The following is a 13,100-nucleotide window of genomic DNA, read 5'->3' on the forward strand; positions in this document are numbered from 1 at the left end:
TCTTTGCGACGAAAGGAGAGCCTTGAAGAGAGGGAGAGGTCGAGACCCGACGTCAGCAGACAAGTACAGACTTGTCAACCAGCAGATCAGAACAAGGATGAAGGAGGCAAAAGAAGATTGGATCGAAGACCAGTGTTGCCCAGCGTGGAAATAGGCATGGCAAGCGGAGACAGCAAGAAGGCATATGAAACACTGAAGGCCTCACCAAGACTCAGCAGCGACCAGCCACAGTCATCGAAGACAGCGCCGGACAGCTCCTTACGGAAAACGCTGCTGTACTACGTCGTTGGACTGAATATTGCCAAGACTTGTAACAACTACAAGATCGAGCCAGACACCAGCATTCTCCAGCATCACCAGACTGGGACAAGAGAGGCTGAAGACCTGCCAGTCCTCACTGATGAGGTGAGAGAAGCTATGCACAGTCTGAAGGAGGAAAGTCGCCTGGTGTGGACAACGTACCTGCTGAGCTGCTGAAGCATGGAGGAGACGCAACAACCAAGGCCTTCACCACACTGTGTCAAAAGATATGGAAGAAAAGAAATGGCCAAAAGAATGGGCTCAGTCTATCATCATCCCACTCCCTAAGAAAGGGAACCTTGAGGCAGTGCCAGAACTACAGAACCATCAGTCTGATAAGTCACCCAAGCAAAGTAATGCTCAGAATCATCCTCAACGCTTAAAACCTATTGCAGAGGAACTGCTGGCAGAAGAACAGGCTGGCTTCAGGGCTGGAAGAAGCACGGTAGAACAGATCTTTAACTGCCGTGTTATGATAGAAAAACACCTGGAGCATCAACGTCAACTATACCATAACTTCATCGATTTCAAAAAAAGCTTTTGATCGTGTCTGGCACGATGGACTCTGGCAGGTCATGAGATCATTCAACATAGAGGAGGGACTGATCCAGATGGTAGCAGCACTCTACAAGAACGCCTCCAGCGCGGTACTACTCAACAACCAACTAGGCGAGTTCTTCGCGATGACGATCGGGGTCCGTCAAGGTGCCTACTCTCTCCCATCCTTTTTAACATCTTCCTTGAAAAAATCATGCAAGACACCCTCCACAACCACCTTACCTCAATCTCCATTGGTGGCAGACCCCTGTGCAACCTCCGCTTTGCAGATGACATTGACCTCATGGCAGGCAGTAAACAACGAACTTCAGGATTTGACGGACAGACTCTCCAGGCGAGCGGGGCCTATGGCATGGAAATAAGCTCAGAAAAAGCAAAGTAATGATTATTCCACACCGACAGCAGCAGCAACATCGTCATGAAACGGCCAGAAACTGGAGGAGGTCAACAGCTTCAAGTATTTGGTGCCACCCTGACTAGAGATGGTTGCTGTACAGCAGAGATCCGTATCAGGATTGGTATGGCAACATCCGCAATGTCCAGACTGGATAGGATCTGGCGAAGCAACTCAATCAGCTTCAGTACAAGCACAGGCTGTACAAGTCCCTCGTAGTGTCAATCCTACTCTACGGCTGCGAGACTTGGACGCTGCTTGCCGCAACGGAAAAGAAGCTCCAGGCCTTTGGAACAAGTGCTTGAGAAAGCTGCTCCGCATCTCGTACCGCGAACACAAGACCAACGCATACGTACGGAGCACCGTAACCTCCCTCGTGGGCCCACATGAGCCCCTTCTGGCAACAGTGAAGCGGCGCAAGCTCGCCTGGTTCGGACACGTCACCCGCCACAACACCCTGTCCAAAGACGATCCTACAAGGAACCCTCGAAGGGAGCCGTCGTCGTGGTCGTCCGAGGAAAGCTGGGTCACCAACATTAAAGAATGACCGAACGCGAGATGCCAGACCTGCTCGCATCTGCTCAAGACAGGACCGGGTGGAAAATTCTGTCTGTTGCTGCTGCCGGACGGTCCCCCCTACGCCCGGACCGGGCATGGGACTGACCTGACCTGACCTGACCTTCTCAACTCATCAGTTCGTCGTCAGCATTTTCAATAGTGTACTCTACTCGCATTTATTGTTTAACAAGTACAAACGTTTATGTATGAGACAATGGAAAAAAGATGTAAGAAACGTGTAATCATTGCCTCATATTAAAATATCTATAGAGCTTTAAATATCACAGTTCAAAGTTCATTAATCCTCCTCTAATTAAATTATTACAAGGAAAATTAAACTGACACCGTAGTAGTTACTGGCGGCCTGCAAATTTGTAAAATATTTTCTTAGCTCTCCAATAGGAAAAGTTAAATCCAAATCAAAAATGAGATTTTTTGTTTTTTTTTTTTTTTAAATATTTTTTTCGTCTTCTTCTAAATACTGTTGTGACAAGATGTCCTCGTATCCAAGTGCACAGTAACTCTGTAAAGGCCGACCACTCTGGGTCCCGAGCTGTGAAAGTGAATGAAGACTTGACATTTGTCGAGTGCACTCCCTTGATCGGTGAGATGGGCTGTATAATCGTTCACCTTCATCTTTCATAATAACAGATAATTTGATAATAGAAACACAGCAACGCATGAAACAGCAGTGGGTGCCAGCTCCAAGGCGAATCAGAAAAATGTTTTTATCACGAAAAACTCCTGGAAATCACGTTCACCATTTACACTCAGGCACAACAGTTCTGTAAACAATATACACATATCTCTGTACAACATGCTGCAGCCATTAAACGAGTAAATCTAAAAAAAACTTTGAGCTTGTGGTTAGTACTACAACATGGAGGCGAAGGGTGGGTTGCCGGAGAGACACAAAAGGACGATGGGAGACAGAAGATAGAGATTTGAGGCTTGTCTCTCTCCTTTTCTTTTATCTCCCCGTTGATCAGTTTGCCCGTTGTACGGTTTGGAGACGAAAGCGAGAACATATATACATATATCTGTACATACATATATCTGTATATGCCATAATCATATTCTGTAGAGTGTGCTCCTTTGATCGGGCTGCACTTGCCATCGTTCATAAGTGAGACAAGATCGAGGTGATGAAGCGATGAACTTTGAATCCTGTCGGAAACAGAGGTATCCACCAGGTAAACGTTACAGATCAGTGAATGTGGGACGTATCAGTTGTCCTGTGACGTATGCTTCTGCCTGTAGGTGGATACAGTGACGTATCCTCTCTGTTACAGTCACGTGCTAGCCTGGATGAAGTCTCGAGTAACGTGTCTCGTCATGGATTGCCTAAGCTCGGGTGAGTGTTGCCGAGTGTCAGGTCATGGTCGTGAGGTCATGGCTTGCTCCGTGAGGCGGAGTTCATCTGGTCAACATTCCCATGGGACAGACTCGCAGGTGACTTTGCAGCGTGCCCAGCAGCTGCTCCTTTTCAACGTTCAGGCGCCGGACTTCCGCTCGCAGAGTCGTGTTGGCACTTTCTAGTCGCATAGATTTCTGAAAAATAATAAATAAAATAAACATCGAACTTCACGAATTACACTCTTGAGCATCTGCCACAACTTAAGAATTAGGAAACAAGCAAACACAATAGATCACCCCTCCCACCCTTCTACTACCCCCATCCTCAATACCACCACCGCCCCCAAGGAAAAGAAGAATGAGCGGTACCACGTGTGTGTCGGTAGGTCGCCATGCCTCGATTGACTCAACATGATTGGCGCTGACGGGAGAGGTCACATATATATATCAACAATGCCGGGAACACCCCTATCCACATCTAAATCCATATCGGGTGGCTTGCAGCTGACGGTGCAATCCCGGATTAACTTACAACCTTCCTTTTACGTCCGTGGCAACGGAGTTTCCCGTGTCACGTGGGGGCGTTGTTATGTACACATCAGGATTTATGTATCAGTTTACTGTGCCAGTGAACAATAGGGTTAATTATGGCATAAACACGTTACGATGTCGTGAGTTTGCAAGTGTTTAAGGTTAACCATACAAGGGATGAATGAAAACATGTCCAGGGTGTTGGTTGGTATCTTGAGATACATTCTTGCGCAAGCAGTCTCCATTTGTTTCCCTGTGTAGGTGTTTCGCCATGCGCTGATGTGTCAGCGACTTTGAACAGCCGCCATTGTGACTGAACAACGCAGAATTACTAAGCAGATGTGTTATTATTCACGTGATACTATCATGCGAGCAGGTTCACCTCACGCGTAGACTAAAATAACAGACTGAATAGACTAAGTACTAGTATCTGTGGTGAGTACAGCTGGCAACCTCTCGATTTCTTTCTGAAGACATGAAAAACAGAGAGAGAAAATTTTCAATTTGCTGTTTAACTCTTAGCCAGCATCTAATTATATATGAGTCAAGCAACTGGTCCTGTAAACATATTGCACATGCGGAAAAGAAAAGAAGAAGAAGAAGAAAAAAAACCCATTGTGGCCAGGAGGAACCCAAGGCAGCCGATCACAACGAGTCGGTGTCAAGCACCAGCGTACTCCAGAGAGAGAGAGAAAAAAAGAGAGAACAAAATAGTGAGGGAGACAGAAAGTAGAAATGAAGTGAAAAGAAGGGAACACAAATGAATACCAATGTAAAATAAAAGAATGAAAACAATAATGAGGAGAAATACATAAGAAGTACGCAGGAAAGTTAACTCCTTCTAGCCCACCTTCATCAACCTGTCCACTTCATCCTTTTGTCGCTGTCGAAATCGCTGAGCTGCCTCCCTGTTCTGAGTCCTCCTCTTGTACGCTCGGTTCTCTTCTTCCTTCGTCATCTGTAACAAGAGTAGAGCGATACTCGTGGTGCTTCAAACAGTAACCGGTTCAATAAAAGTCTACCTTGATTTTTCTTTCTATGTAATGAACGATTCCAGGAGAAACCATCACAAAAAAAAAAAAAAAAAACACTGAAAGATTTATGACCATTCTTTTTGTGACACACCTACCTGCTTAATCTCTTCCGCATTGTTACGCTTCAAAGAAACATCAAAGGAATTACACCTTACCTGGCACATGGTTGGTTAGGAAAACAGGCAAATAAAAACTGATAAACAACTCCTATTCATACTTTTCTACGCGTCACCTGATACTTTTGACTCTTCATCTTTTAACATTGTCTTATAGATACATTTACTCTCATACTTTTTCTACATGCCACTTTATATTTACACTTGTCTACGTCCCCATATGTGTCTACGTTGTCTAACAGTCAAATTTCCCTGTCACTTCACACTTTTCTAAGTCACCGGTCATTCTGTTGTCCAGTTAGAATCATCATAGGTTGCGAGATGTTAAAAAGGTTCCAGAGGACTTACCTGGCGATGTCTCCTCGGGGTAGTCGGGGTCAGGTCGACCGTGAGCTCCTGCTTGCCCGCTGCCAGCCGTCTGCTCTGGATCGTGTACTTGAGCTCCTCCTTGATGAGAGGGGTCAGTGCCCCCGTCTCCAGCACCTCTAAGGCGGCGGCCACCATCCGGTCGTCGTCGGGGGTTTTGGCGGGGAAGGGAAGCAGTTGCAGTACGTCTGGTGACTCCGGGACAGCCCCGGGGTCTCACCTCCAGGTTATTGAACTCTACGCTTCCTCCTCCACTCGTCCCAGCGCTGACATTCACCCTTTGCATGTTCACTCCGACAGACGATGACTGGTTGTAACTGAATGGCACGCACCTGGTGGGGAGGAGGTCGTGGAGCTGAGGCTCGGGGCTTGTGACGTAGTCATTGACATTATCCTCGGCAGGAACCGAGTGTTCTGGGAAGTCCTCGTCGAAGGAAATCTCCAAAGCTGTCTTCGGAATTCGCGAGACTGCATCGTTGTTCACGCTGGCGGCAACACCATTGATGACACCATCGTCAACACTTACGCGAGATGGCTGCTGGTCGATGAACAGCGGCGACAAGTCATCGACCACACCCGACATGTTGATCATGTCCATCCAGCTGGCATCATACCCGGAATACTGATAGTGTTGATCATACCGATGTCTTGATCCTGAGGGAGGCAATATCCCTGTAATACAACCAGGCTTGGTTAGTAACAAACAAACATACAAACAAACAAACAAACAAACAAACAAACAAACAAACAAACAAACAAACAAACAAACAAAATCCTAGTTTTCATATTTTCGTAACAAATGCAAGCTTCGTGTTTCAAAATCAAAAGTATTTTTTTTTAAAGAAAAATAATTTTGATTAAGTTTGATTTCTCGGTGATCGATCCTACGTGCATGTTTAAGATTAATCTTGCCAGATAACTGTCTCGGTCAGCAGAAGGTTTTCTTTTCAATTAAGGTGAGTCATCGTCATTTACTTTACCTTTCACTTGAACAAAAAGTTTCAGTGATGAAGAAAACCTGACTGATGAAACACACAGACGGAATTTCGTGTCTTGCTCCCTTAGAAACACAAATCGCGCTTAGGACACCTTCTGGAGAATTCTGTATCTGTGTCCACAGGGAACCTCCGCTGTGTGTCGCTGTCTGTCGTACAAACCCTCGCCACACTCAAAACTTATCTTCGTTCCTGAGAAGCCAGTCAACGTCTGACAAACGTAGTCTCGACCAACGTGGAGTTTGTTGTCGGCGGAAGTGCAGTCAGCCTCGCTGTGCCGACGAGTCAGTTGGTCGCCAGCGTGTTGCAGTTTAATGATGACATACTCCCGCGACAAAAATAGCAGCCAATGAGATGCGAGGGGTGGCCTCGCTGTCAGCTGCATGCGTTTAGCGCGTATAAGAACCTCGTGTCATCAGGAAGAGCGAACACATCAACCGTGTTTACAGGATTACCTTGTTACAGGGTGGTTGACTTGCTTTAAAAATCTTCTCTGGGGTAGCTCTTACTACCCAAACTGACTAATATACACACACCCACACTGTTATTATGGGTATTCCCGTCCCTGCACTCCACTCAGCAGACAACGGCTAATGAATAATTAATTGATGAGACAGTTTTTGTTGGCGCCATGCTGTCATTCACAGCCAGGGATAATGATTAGTTGATTAGTGCTTGTCGTACTAGGATTTGACATTGTTCTACCATTCTACTGTCTACATGAAAACTTGTTCCACTATAATCGATCTATAATTAACAAAGTTATTAACAATTTCATACGTGGATTTTCTGTCCATTCATCCTGTATAAGTATCTGTATCAAGGCTATATGTAGTCTATGTCTATATATAGGTGTTGGTGTATGAGTTGCAGTATGCTGTTCATGAAAGAAGTTTTGATTAGTTTTCGGAATTAATCTGCAGATAACTTTATTTGACCAACATATAATGGTATTGGTAAAATTGTCATACTTTTGCTGTAGTCAATATGCTTTAGGCAATACTAAATATTTTATTTATTTCTCTCTCACACACACTTTCTCTCTCTCTCTCTCTCTCTCAATCTACTTGTGGAGAAGAAAGAATGGTAATTATGAAAGTGATAAACAGGGGCGTGATCAGCACAGTGCAAAACAAAAGCTTACAAGATTTGAATCCAGTCAGAATTCCCTTACATTCCACATTTGGACCAGCGAAAGCCTTTGAGCTAGTTTGTGTTCAGTGTTGAGATTAATATATTGCATGTACATGTGACTCTACTCGCACTAAATTTCAAGTTATAATCTGTTTACTTGTTAGTAAATATATTATCTGTGTTTTGCCGGAGGAGGGGGTGGTGGAAAGCCCGGACATTTGTTCTTTTTTTTTTATTATTATTATTGCAAAGAGAAAAAGCAGGCATGTCAGACCGTGTGTAGTTGTGACAACATGTACTCTGGTTTCAGAAATGTTTATCCGACATTTTATCAATGTCGCTGACTCATAGTTTTATCTTCGGATATTTGTCAACTCCTTTCACTTATATTTTCACAATATGAGGAAGCTTATTTAGTTTAGTTTATTCCTTGTTGCTCCTTTGAGTAGCATAGGGCCGCAATAAAGGAAGTTCATTAATCTACAGCTATTTGTAGAACAAAATATAGACATAGAATACTGAATTCATTGAAAAATTGTAAAATATGAAAAGTAATAAATAATAAGGTCGTATTTTTTATTCTCATTTAATTAGTTTTATGGCGATGTGTATGTAAAGGCATCCTGATTATTTAATTTTTAAACAAATCTATAAAGGCAAAAGACGAAATAAATTATATTTGAATTACTTATGCGTTTTAAGATAAAATTAATGTAGATATATTCTGTAATTAAAATGATAAACACTTTTGCAGTCGGCACGGGCCCGAGAAAGCGGGAAAGGTCTGGAGAATTTGGGAAATGCCTTACAATCGTGTAAAATCCACAGAATTGAACAATTCTTTAAACTATTTAGGAAAATACGAATAATAACCTCTTCTAGATGTTTGCAGAGTGAAAATAAAAGTTGTGAAGCAGTGCCAGCTAAGGGTCGTAACTTTTCATAGTTCCAACAGGTCCGGAGCTTTATCTCGTGATACGAAAGGGAAGAGTTTGTAAAAATGTTAGCTACGAACATAGCTAGTAATGTGTTTCGACAAGAACAGAGAAAAAATAGTGGACCAAGGCAGTTTGGACAGGGATGGGAATCAGAAAAGTTAACTGTTTAGAAAGTCAGCAGTTAAAGGAAAGTTTAGGACAACAAAACATAAGAAATTTATTTCAAATTATTTATACATTCTTGTGTTGTCGGTTGGCGTGGGTATCTGCTTCGTGGATTTTTGCAAGTTCTTTCATTCATTCTATATACAGTCGATTATAGGATTAAAGAAATACTTTGATCGCTTTTTATGCATTCCATGTACCAATAACTTGAGCAGATCGATATACATTAGAGCAGACCTGGGCAAACGCCGGCCCTCGGGCCGGATCCGGCCCGCCTCCTGTCTCTGACCGGCCCGCCCGCTGGCCCGCCCGCCAGTAAATATACTATATATACAGTATTGGGTAAAACTGAGTTAACTATATTAGTCCGGCCCTCTAGAACCATCCCAGTTTCTCATCCGGCCCCTTGGGAAAATTAATTGCCCACCCCTGCATTAGAGCACAGTTTTGAAGGATGTTTTAAATTTCGAAAAACGGTATTATGTACACTTTTTTTTCATCCCATTTTCAGCATGTTTGTTGTTGGTCAACTGGTGTAGGTTTTTGGGATATTACCGGCCCGCTGCATAGAACTCTAAAGAACTTTAAGACACAAAAAGAAAACCTTTTCCATCCCTATTTTAATTAAATGTATAAGACCAGGGGTGGGCAATTAATTTTGCCAAGGGGCCGCATGAGAAATTGGGATGGTTTTAGAGGGCCGGACTAATATAGTTAACTCAGTTTTACCCAATACTGTATATATAGTATATATACTGGCGGGCGGGCCAGCGGGCGGGCCGGTCAGAGACAGGAGGCGGGCCGGCCTTTGCCCAGGTCTGTATAAGACCATATGAACAATATATTATTTTGGTTTAGTCGTTCTTAAAATGCCAGTAGTAACTATGTAGTGGTTCACCATCTGCTATATCTAACTGCCTACAACAATGGCAATAAATCGTTTTGAGCACCGGCAAAAGAATAACATTTATCACTAAAATTTTGAAAGAAAATGGCAATATCTAAACACAGTTTTTGACAAAGAAGAAAAAGTTGTTTATTAATCGGCTGGATATTGATATTTTAAAAATATTTTTAAAGTTTGAAATCTTCGGGATAAAAGTTACTAAACATTCTTTTGAGTCGAGATGTAACAGTTTTATCCAGTTTTGCTGTTACACAACTCTATTAAATCGTCCTTGTTAAAAAAAAAAAAAAGTGCGTTCCAATTAGTACTAAGCGACTTCCGCTAATTGTTTGTAAAGCCACAGTCCAGTAACTTACTGTACACCAGCAGGAGGCGGTGGAGGTTTGCACTGATGTCCGTTCCATGAACTGATCACCATGCCAAGCACCAATCACTCTAATTAAAAAAAATGATAAGCACAAATATAACAGCTCTATAAGTTTGGAATAAATACACAGAAACAATAACAGAAGTAAGGATTCTGTTTCGCCGTTTACTTGACTTTTTTAAAAACATTTTGACCGGGTTAACGTTAGCAACTATTTTTTTTTATATGTTTAAAAAAAGAAATAAAATAAATGAATATATCCCTTAATTTTTCTTTTGTGTTCTGTCGTGCACGAAGGTACATTTGACATGATTCCTTATTCTTATCCCATAATTTAAGTGATTTCTTAGTCATAGCTTTTTTCTAGTGTCACTTGCACCGCCAGAAGGTTAATGAAGAGAGCGGCACCGACCTCACAGAGCATTAACTGTCGCTGAGATTTGTGAGACCCGAAATTTTGGGATTTTTTTTTTTTAAAAAGACGTTATAACTTCTTTTCACAGTTTCAAAATATTGATTAATGCAAAATGAATTCATGCAAAAATTATTTATCTTATCAATTGCACACAGGCTGGTCCGTGAAAGCAAGCAACTTACTCTTCATGTGGTGGCGGTCTGTCCGCCCAGCAGGTAGCAAGATTCATCTTGTACTGACAGCGCGGCTCCGCGAAGCACACTGCGTGCGTGCGTGCGACTCTCGCCAGCCATTGGACAGGCGCCGCCGGGCGCCCACTCGTTTCGAATAAATCGTCTTTCTGGGCCAGGGTACATCGGAAAAAAAAAAATTTTCCCAATACGCACGCTACACGGGGACTTTCCGAGTGGAGTGGGTTTGTGGTAATAAAAGGAATATTCAAAGATCTCAGCCCCGATAAGGTCTTAACAAAATTTTTTTAAAAGTTGACATGCGCAGAGCGGGTTATGATATTGACGAGTGACGTACGTGTAACTAACAGAAGTGATTGCGTCATGCACACAACTGTCCATTTCAAATCCGCAGATTCTCTGATGCAGTATCCATCAGTTGAACTTCCCACGTGACCTATCCGGTTGCATTTGTTTCACGTGCTTTCAACAAATTGTTTCTCGTTGATAGCTATTCCTGAACCGTCGTTATTTTTTTACATTGATCATGTCATAACCGGCATTCTCTGACTCAATGTCCATTGGTTGAACTTCGCACGTGACCCATCTTGTTGCACTTGTATCACGTGGTTTCAACGAATTGTTTCTCGTTTAGCTATTCCAGAACCGTCGTTACTTTTTACATTGATCATGTCATAACCGGCATTTTGACCTACAGCTGTTACTCATCTCTACTCTACACAGCCATTTGACATACAGCCGGTTCATTATAACACATTTTCTTAGGTCAAGCTTTTGTCCTATTTAAATAAAGGGGACGCCACTGACACGTGTAGTTCTGCTTCTGCCATGGCTTCTTTGGCAGATACTTCAGTGATGTCATGCGAATAAAATTAATGAATCCTTCCTTCTCCTCTCTGATCAAGTAAGGCCACCTAGAGAAAATTGTCTTACTTTCCATCAGAGCCAGTCAAGGTTCACACTAGCAAGCCTCCAGTGCTTCCATAGCCTTGCAAATTACCTCCCTTGTACAACACTTACAGGGAAAGAGTGGAGCAACACATAATGCGACATGTTCCGATTGTGTTGGAAAGTTAACTGAGAATGAATTCATTTTCTCTCATATCAAGTACCTAATGATTAAGTCCTTCGTTGGAAGTAGGATAGTCTGTTACGGCTGCTGAAAAGAATGAAAGAAAGAAAAACAGATGGAAAGCCAAAGGGAAAAAAGAACAAGTAAGTCTTTGTTGGTCTGCGTATTGTGGTAACTGGCACACAATGTCATGGTCGCTACAACAAAGTGAAGATCCTGGAATCAAAGGTTGTGTTGGTTCGTTTTCCCTCTTATTTCAGTCAGGGATTTCCACTCGATTTTCTGGTGGCAAAAATGGGTTTTTTTTAAGCACAGGTGAATGAATCCAAGGAACACCTCGTTAAATCTCATACTTATTGAGTCTTTAGGACTCTTGAGCTGAGCAAATTAACTAATTATTAAATTAAATTAATATAGTCTATGATTTGACATATGATCCATGATCCGAAAGCCACTTCAAACAAAACCTTCCTTGTCTGCTTCAAACAGAAAAGGAGAGGACACATCAAGGGCTTGCCTGTGTTGAAAATTTCAAGAGCTCAGTTGATTTCGACAGATGGCAGCGCCTGTGCACTTTCGGCACCTGCTTCCTTGTCGATTGGAGTGAGAATTACAATGTTGTGTTGTCGCCTTTTAACATCTGTAGACATAGAAGTGGGAACGTCTATAAGGATAATGAATCATCACCCCATCACCATTGCCGCCGCCGCCGTCGTCGTTGTCGTCTCTTTAAATAAGTCGACACTCAATCTTTGTGCTCACATTCCGACAAATTTTTGTAATTTGAGAAACATTGATATTACTGATAGGAATCCAGTCTTTGATCAACTTGTGGCTGGAAAACTACGAGGCGACTTGCAGTGAATCTCTTTCCTGATCAGGTTCCTCTCGAGCAATGTCGAATCTTTTCCTCGCTGCTGCCACGCTCTGTTGCAATAATATTAATATTTAAGCATCGAAATTAAAAGTTTCAAAGTTTTTTCACAAATTGCATCAATAATATAATTAAAACCTTGCACATGTTATTATTAGTAGTATTTTGTGCGTCTTGGTTCTTTGTTTAACAAAATTTTCTTTGACAAAGAAGTTTCAGTTCATCATCGATGTCTTACCTGGTATTTCTTGCCATCTCCCTGAATCATGGTACCTGAGTCTTCGCTCTACATCCATTTAATGCACCAAAGTTTTTCCATCTAATCTCCCCTACCCCTAAGATGGATTATTTGAATGAACATTTCTTAACAAATAAACGGACATCCTGTTCTTTCAAAACACACATGTGCCAGCCTTGCGCAAGGGGCAGTGTCAATGCATAAATCGAACAGGTGAACAGATATGCTGGACCAAGTACACTAAGGTTCAAACTAACACACTAAACTTAGGGTGACCTAGAAAAAAAAAAAAAAAAAAAAAAAAAAGAAGGCCAAGGGCTGGAGTGTTTTTCGGATCAGCGTGGGCGCTTGGCAAACCTTTCAGAAAACTTTGGGTTTCGCCAGTTGCCTTTGTCCTCACTTTGCAAGAATAAATGCTGAGTTAGCTCCGGGTTGTGGAACATAAATACCGCTCCAGTAGTTGCAAAGAGGAAGAAAGAAAGAGGGCAAAAAAAAAAAAAAGTAAACACGAAGCAGTAAACAAGAAAAATATCAGTTCAGACGAGTAGGCAGACATCGGTTAATGTTCTAATCCGTCAAAACATTTCTGTT

General features: G+C 42.4%; 1 protein-coding gene across 1 annotated transcript; it reads right to left on the reverse strand.

Moving 5' to 3' along the window:
• Positions 1–1,985: 1,985 nt before the first annotated feature.
• On the reverse strand, positions 1,986–6,836 carry LOC112571067 (cyclic AMP-dependent transcription factor ATF-3-like). The gene is made up of 4 exons (XM_025249868.1): positions 6,194–6,836; positions 5,196–5,885; positions 4,548–4,655; positions 1,986–3,361 (listed from the first exon to the last, which is right to left on the reverse strand). The coding sequence occupies exons 2-4, from the start codon at positions 5,349–5,351 to the stop codon at positions 3,227–3,229; spliced, it is 399 nt and encodes a 132-aa protein (XP_025105653.1). The 5' UTR covers positions 5,352–5,885; positions 6,194–6,836; the 3' UTR covers positions 1,986–3,226.
• Positions 6,837–13,100: the final 6,264 nt, after the last annotated feature.

Source organism: Pomacea canaliculata, linkage group LG8 (assembly GCF_003073045.1).
Source record: "Pomacea canaliculata isolate SZHN2017 linkage group LG8, ASM307304v1, whole genome shotgun sequence".
NCBI classification, from domain to species: domain Eukaryota; kingdom Metazoa; phylum Mollusca; class Gastropoda; order Architaenioglossa; family Ampullariidae; genus Pomacea; species Pomacea canaliculata.

Excerpts from the sequence above, each read along its gene's own strand:
- LOC112571067 (XM_025249868.1), bottom strand. The coding sequence starts at position 5,351 with ATGGTGGCCGCCGCCTTAGAGGTGCTGGAGACGGGGGCACTGACCCCT. Across the intron at positions 4,656-5,195 it reads CCCCGAGGAGACATCGCCAG|ATGACGAAGGAAGAAGAGAA; the intron begins GTAAGTCCTCTG and ends CTCTTGTTACAG. Across the intron at positions 3,362-4,547 it reads AAGTGGACAGGTTGATGAAG|AAATCTATGCGACTAGAAAG; the intron begins GTGGGCTAGAAG and ends ATTATTTTTCAG.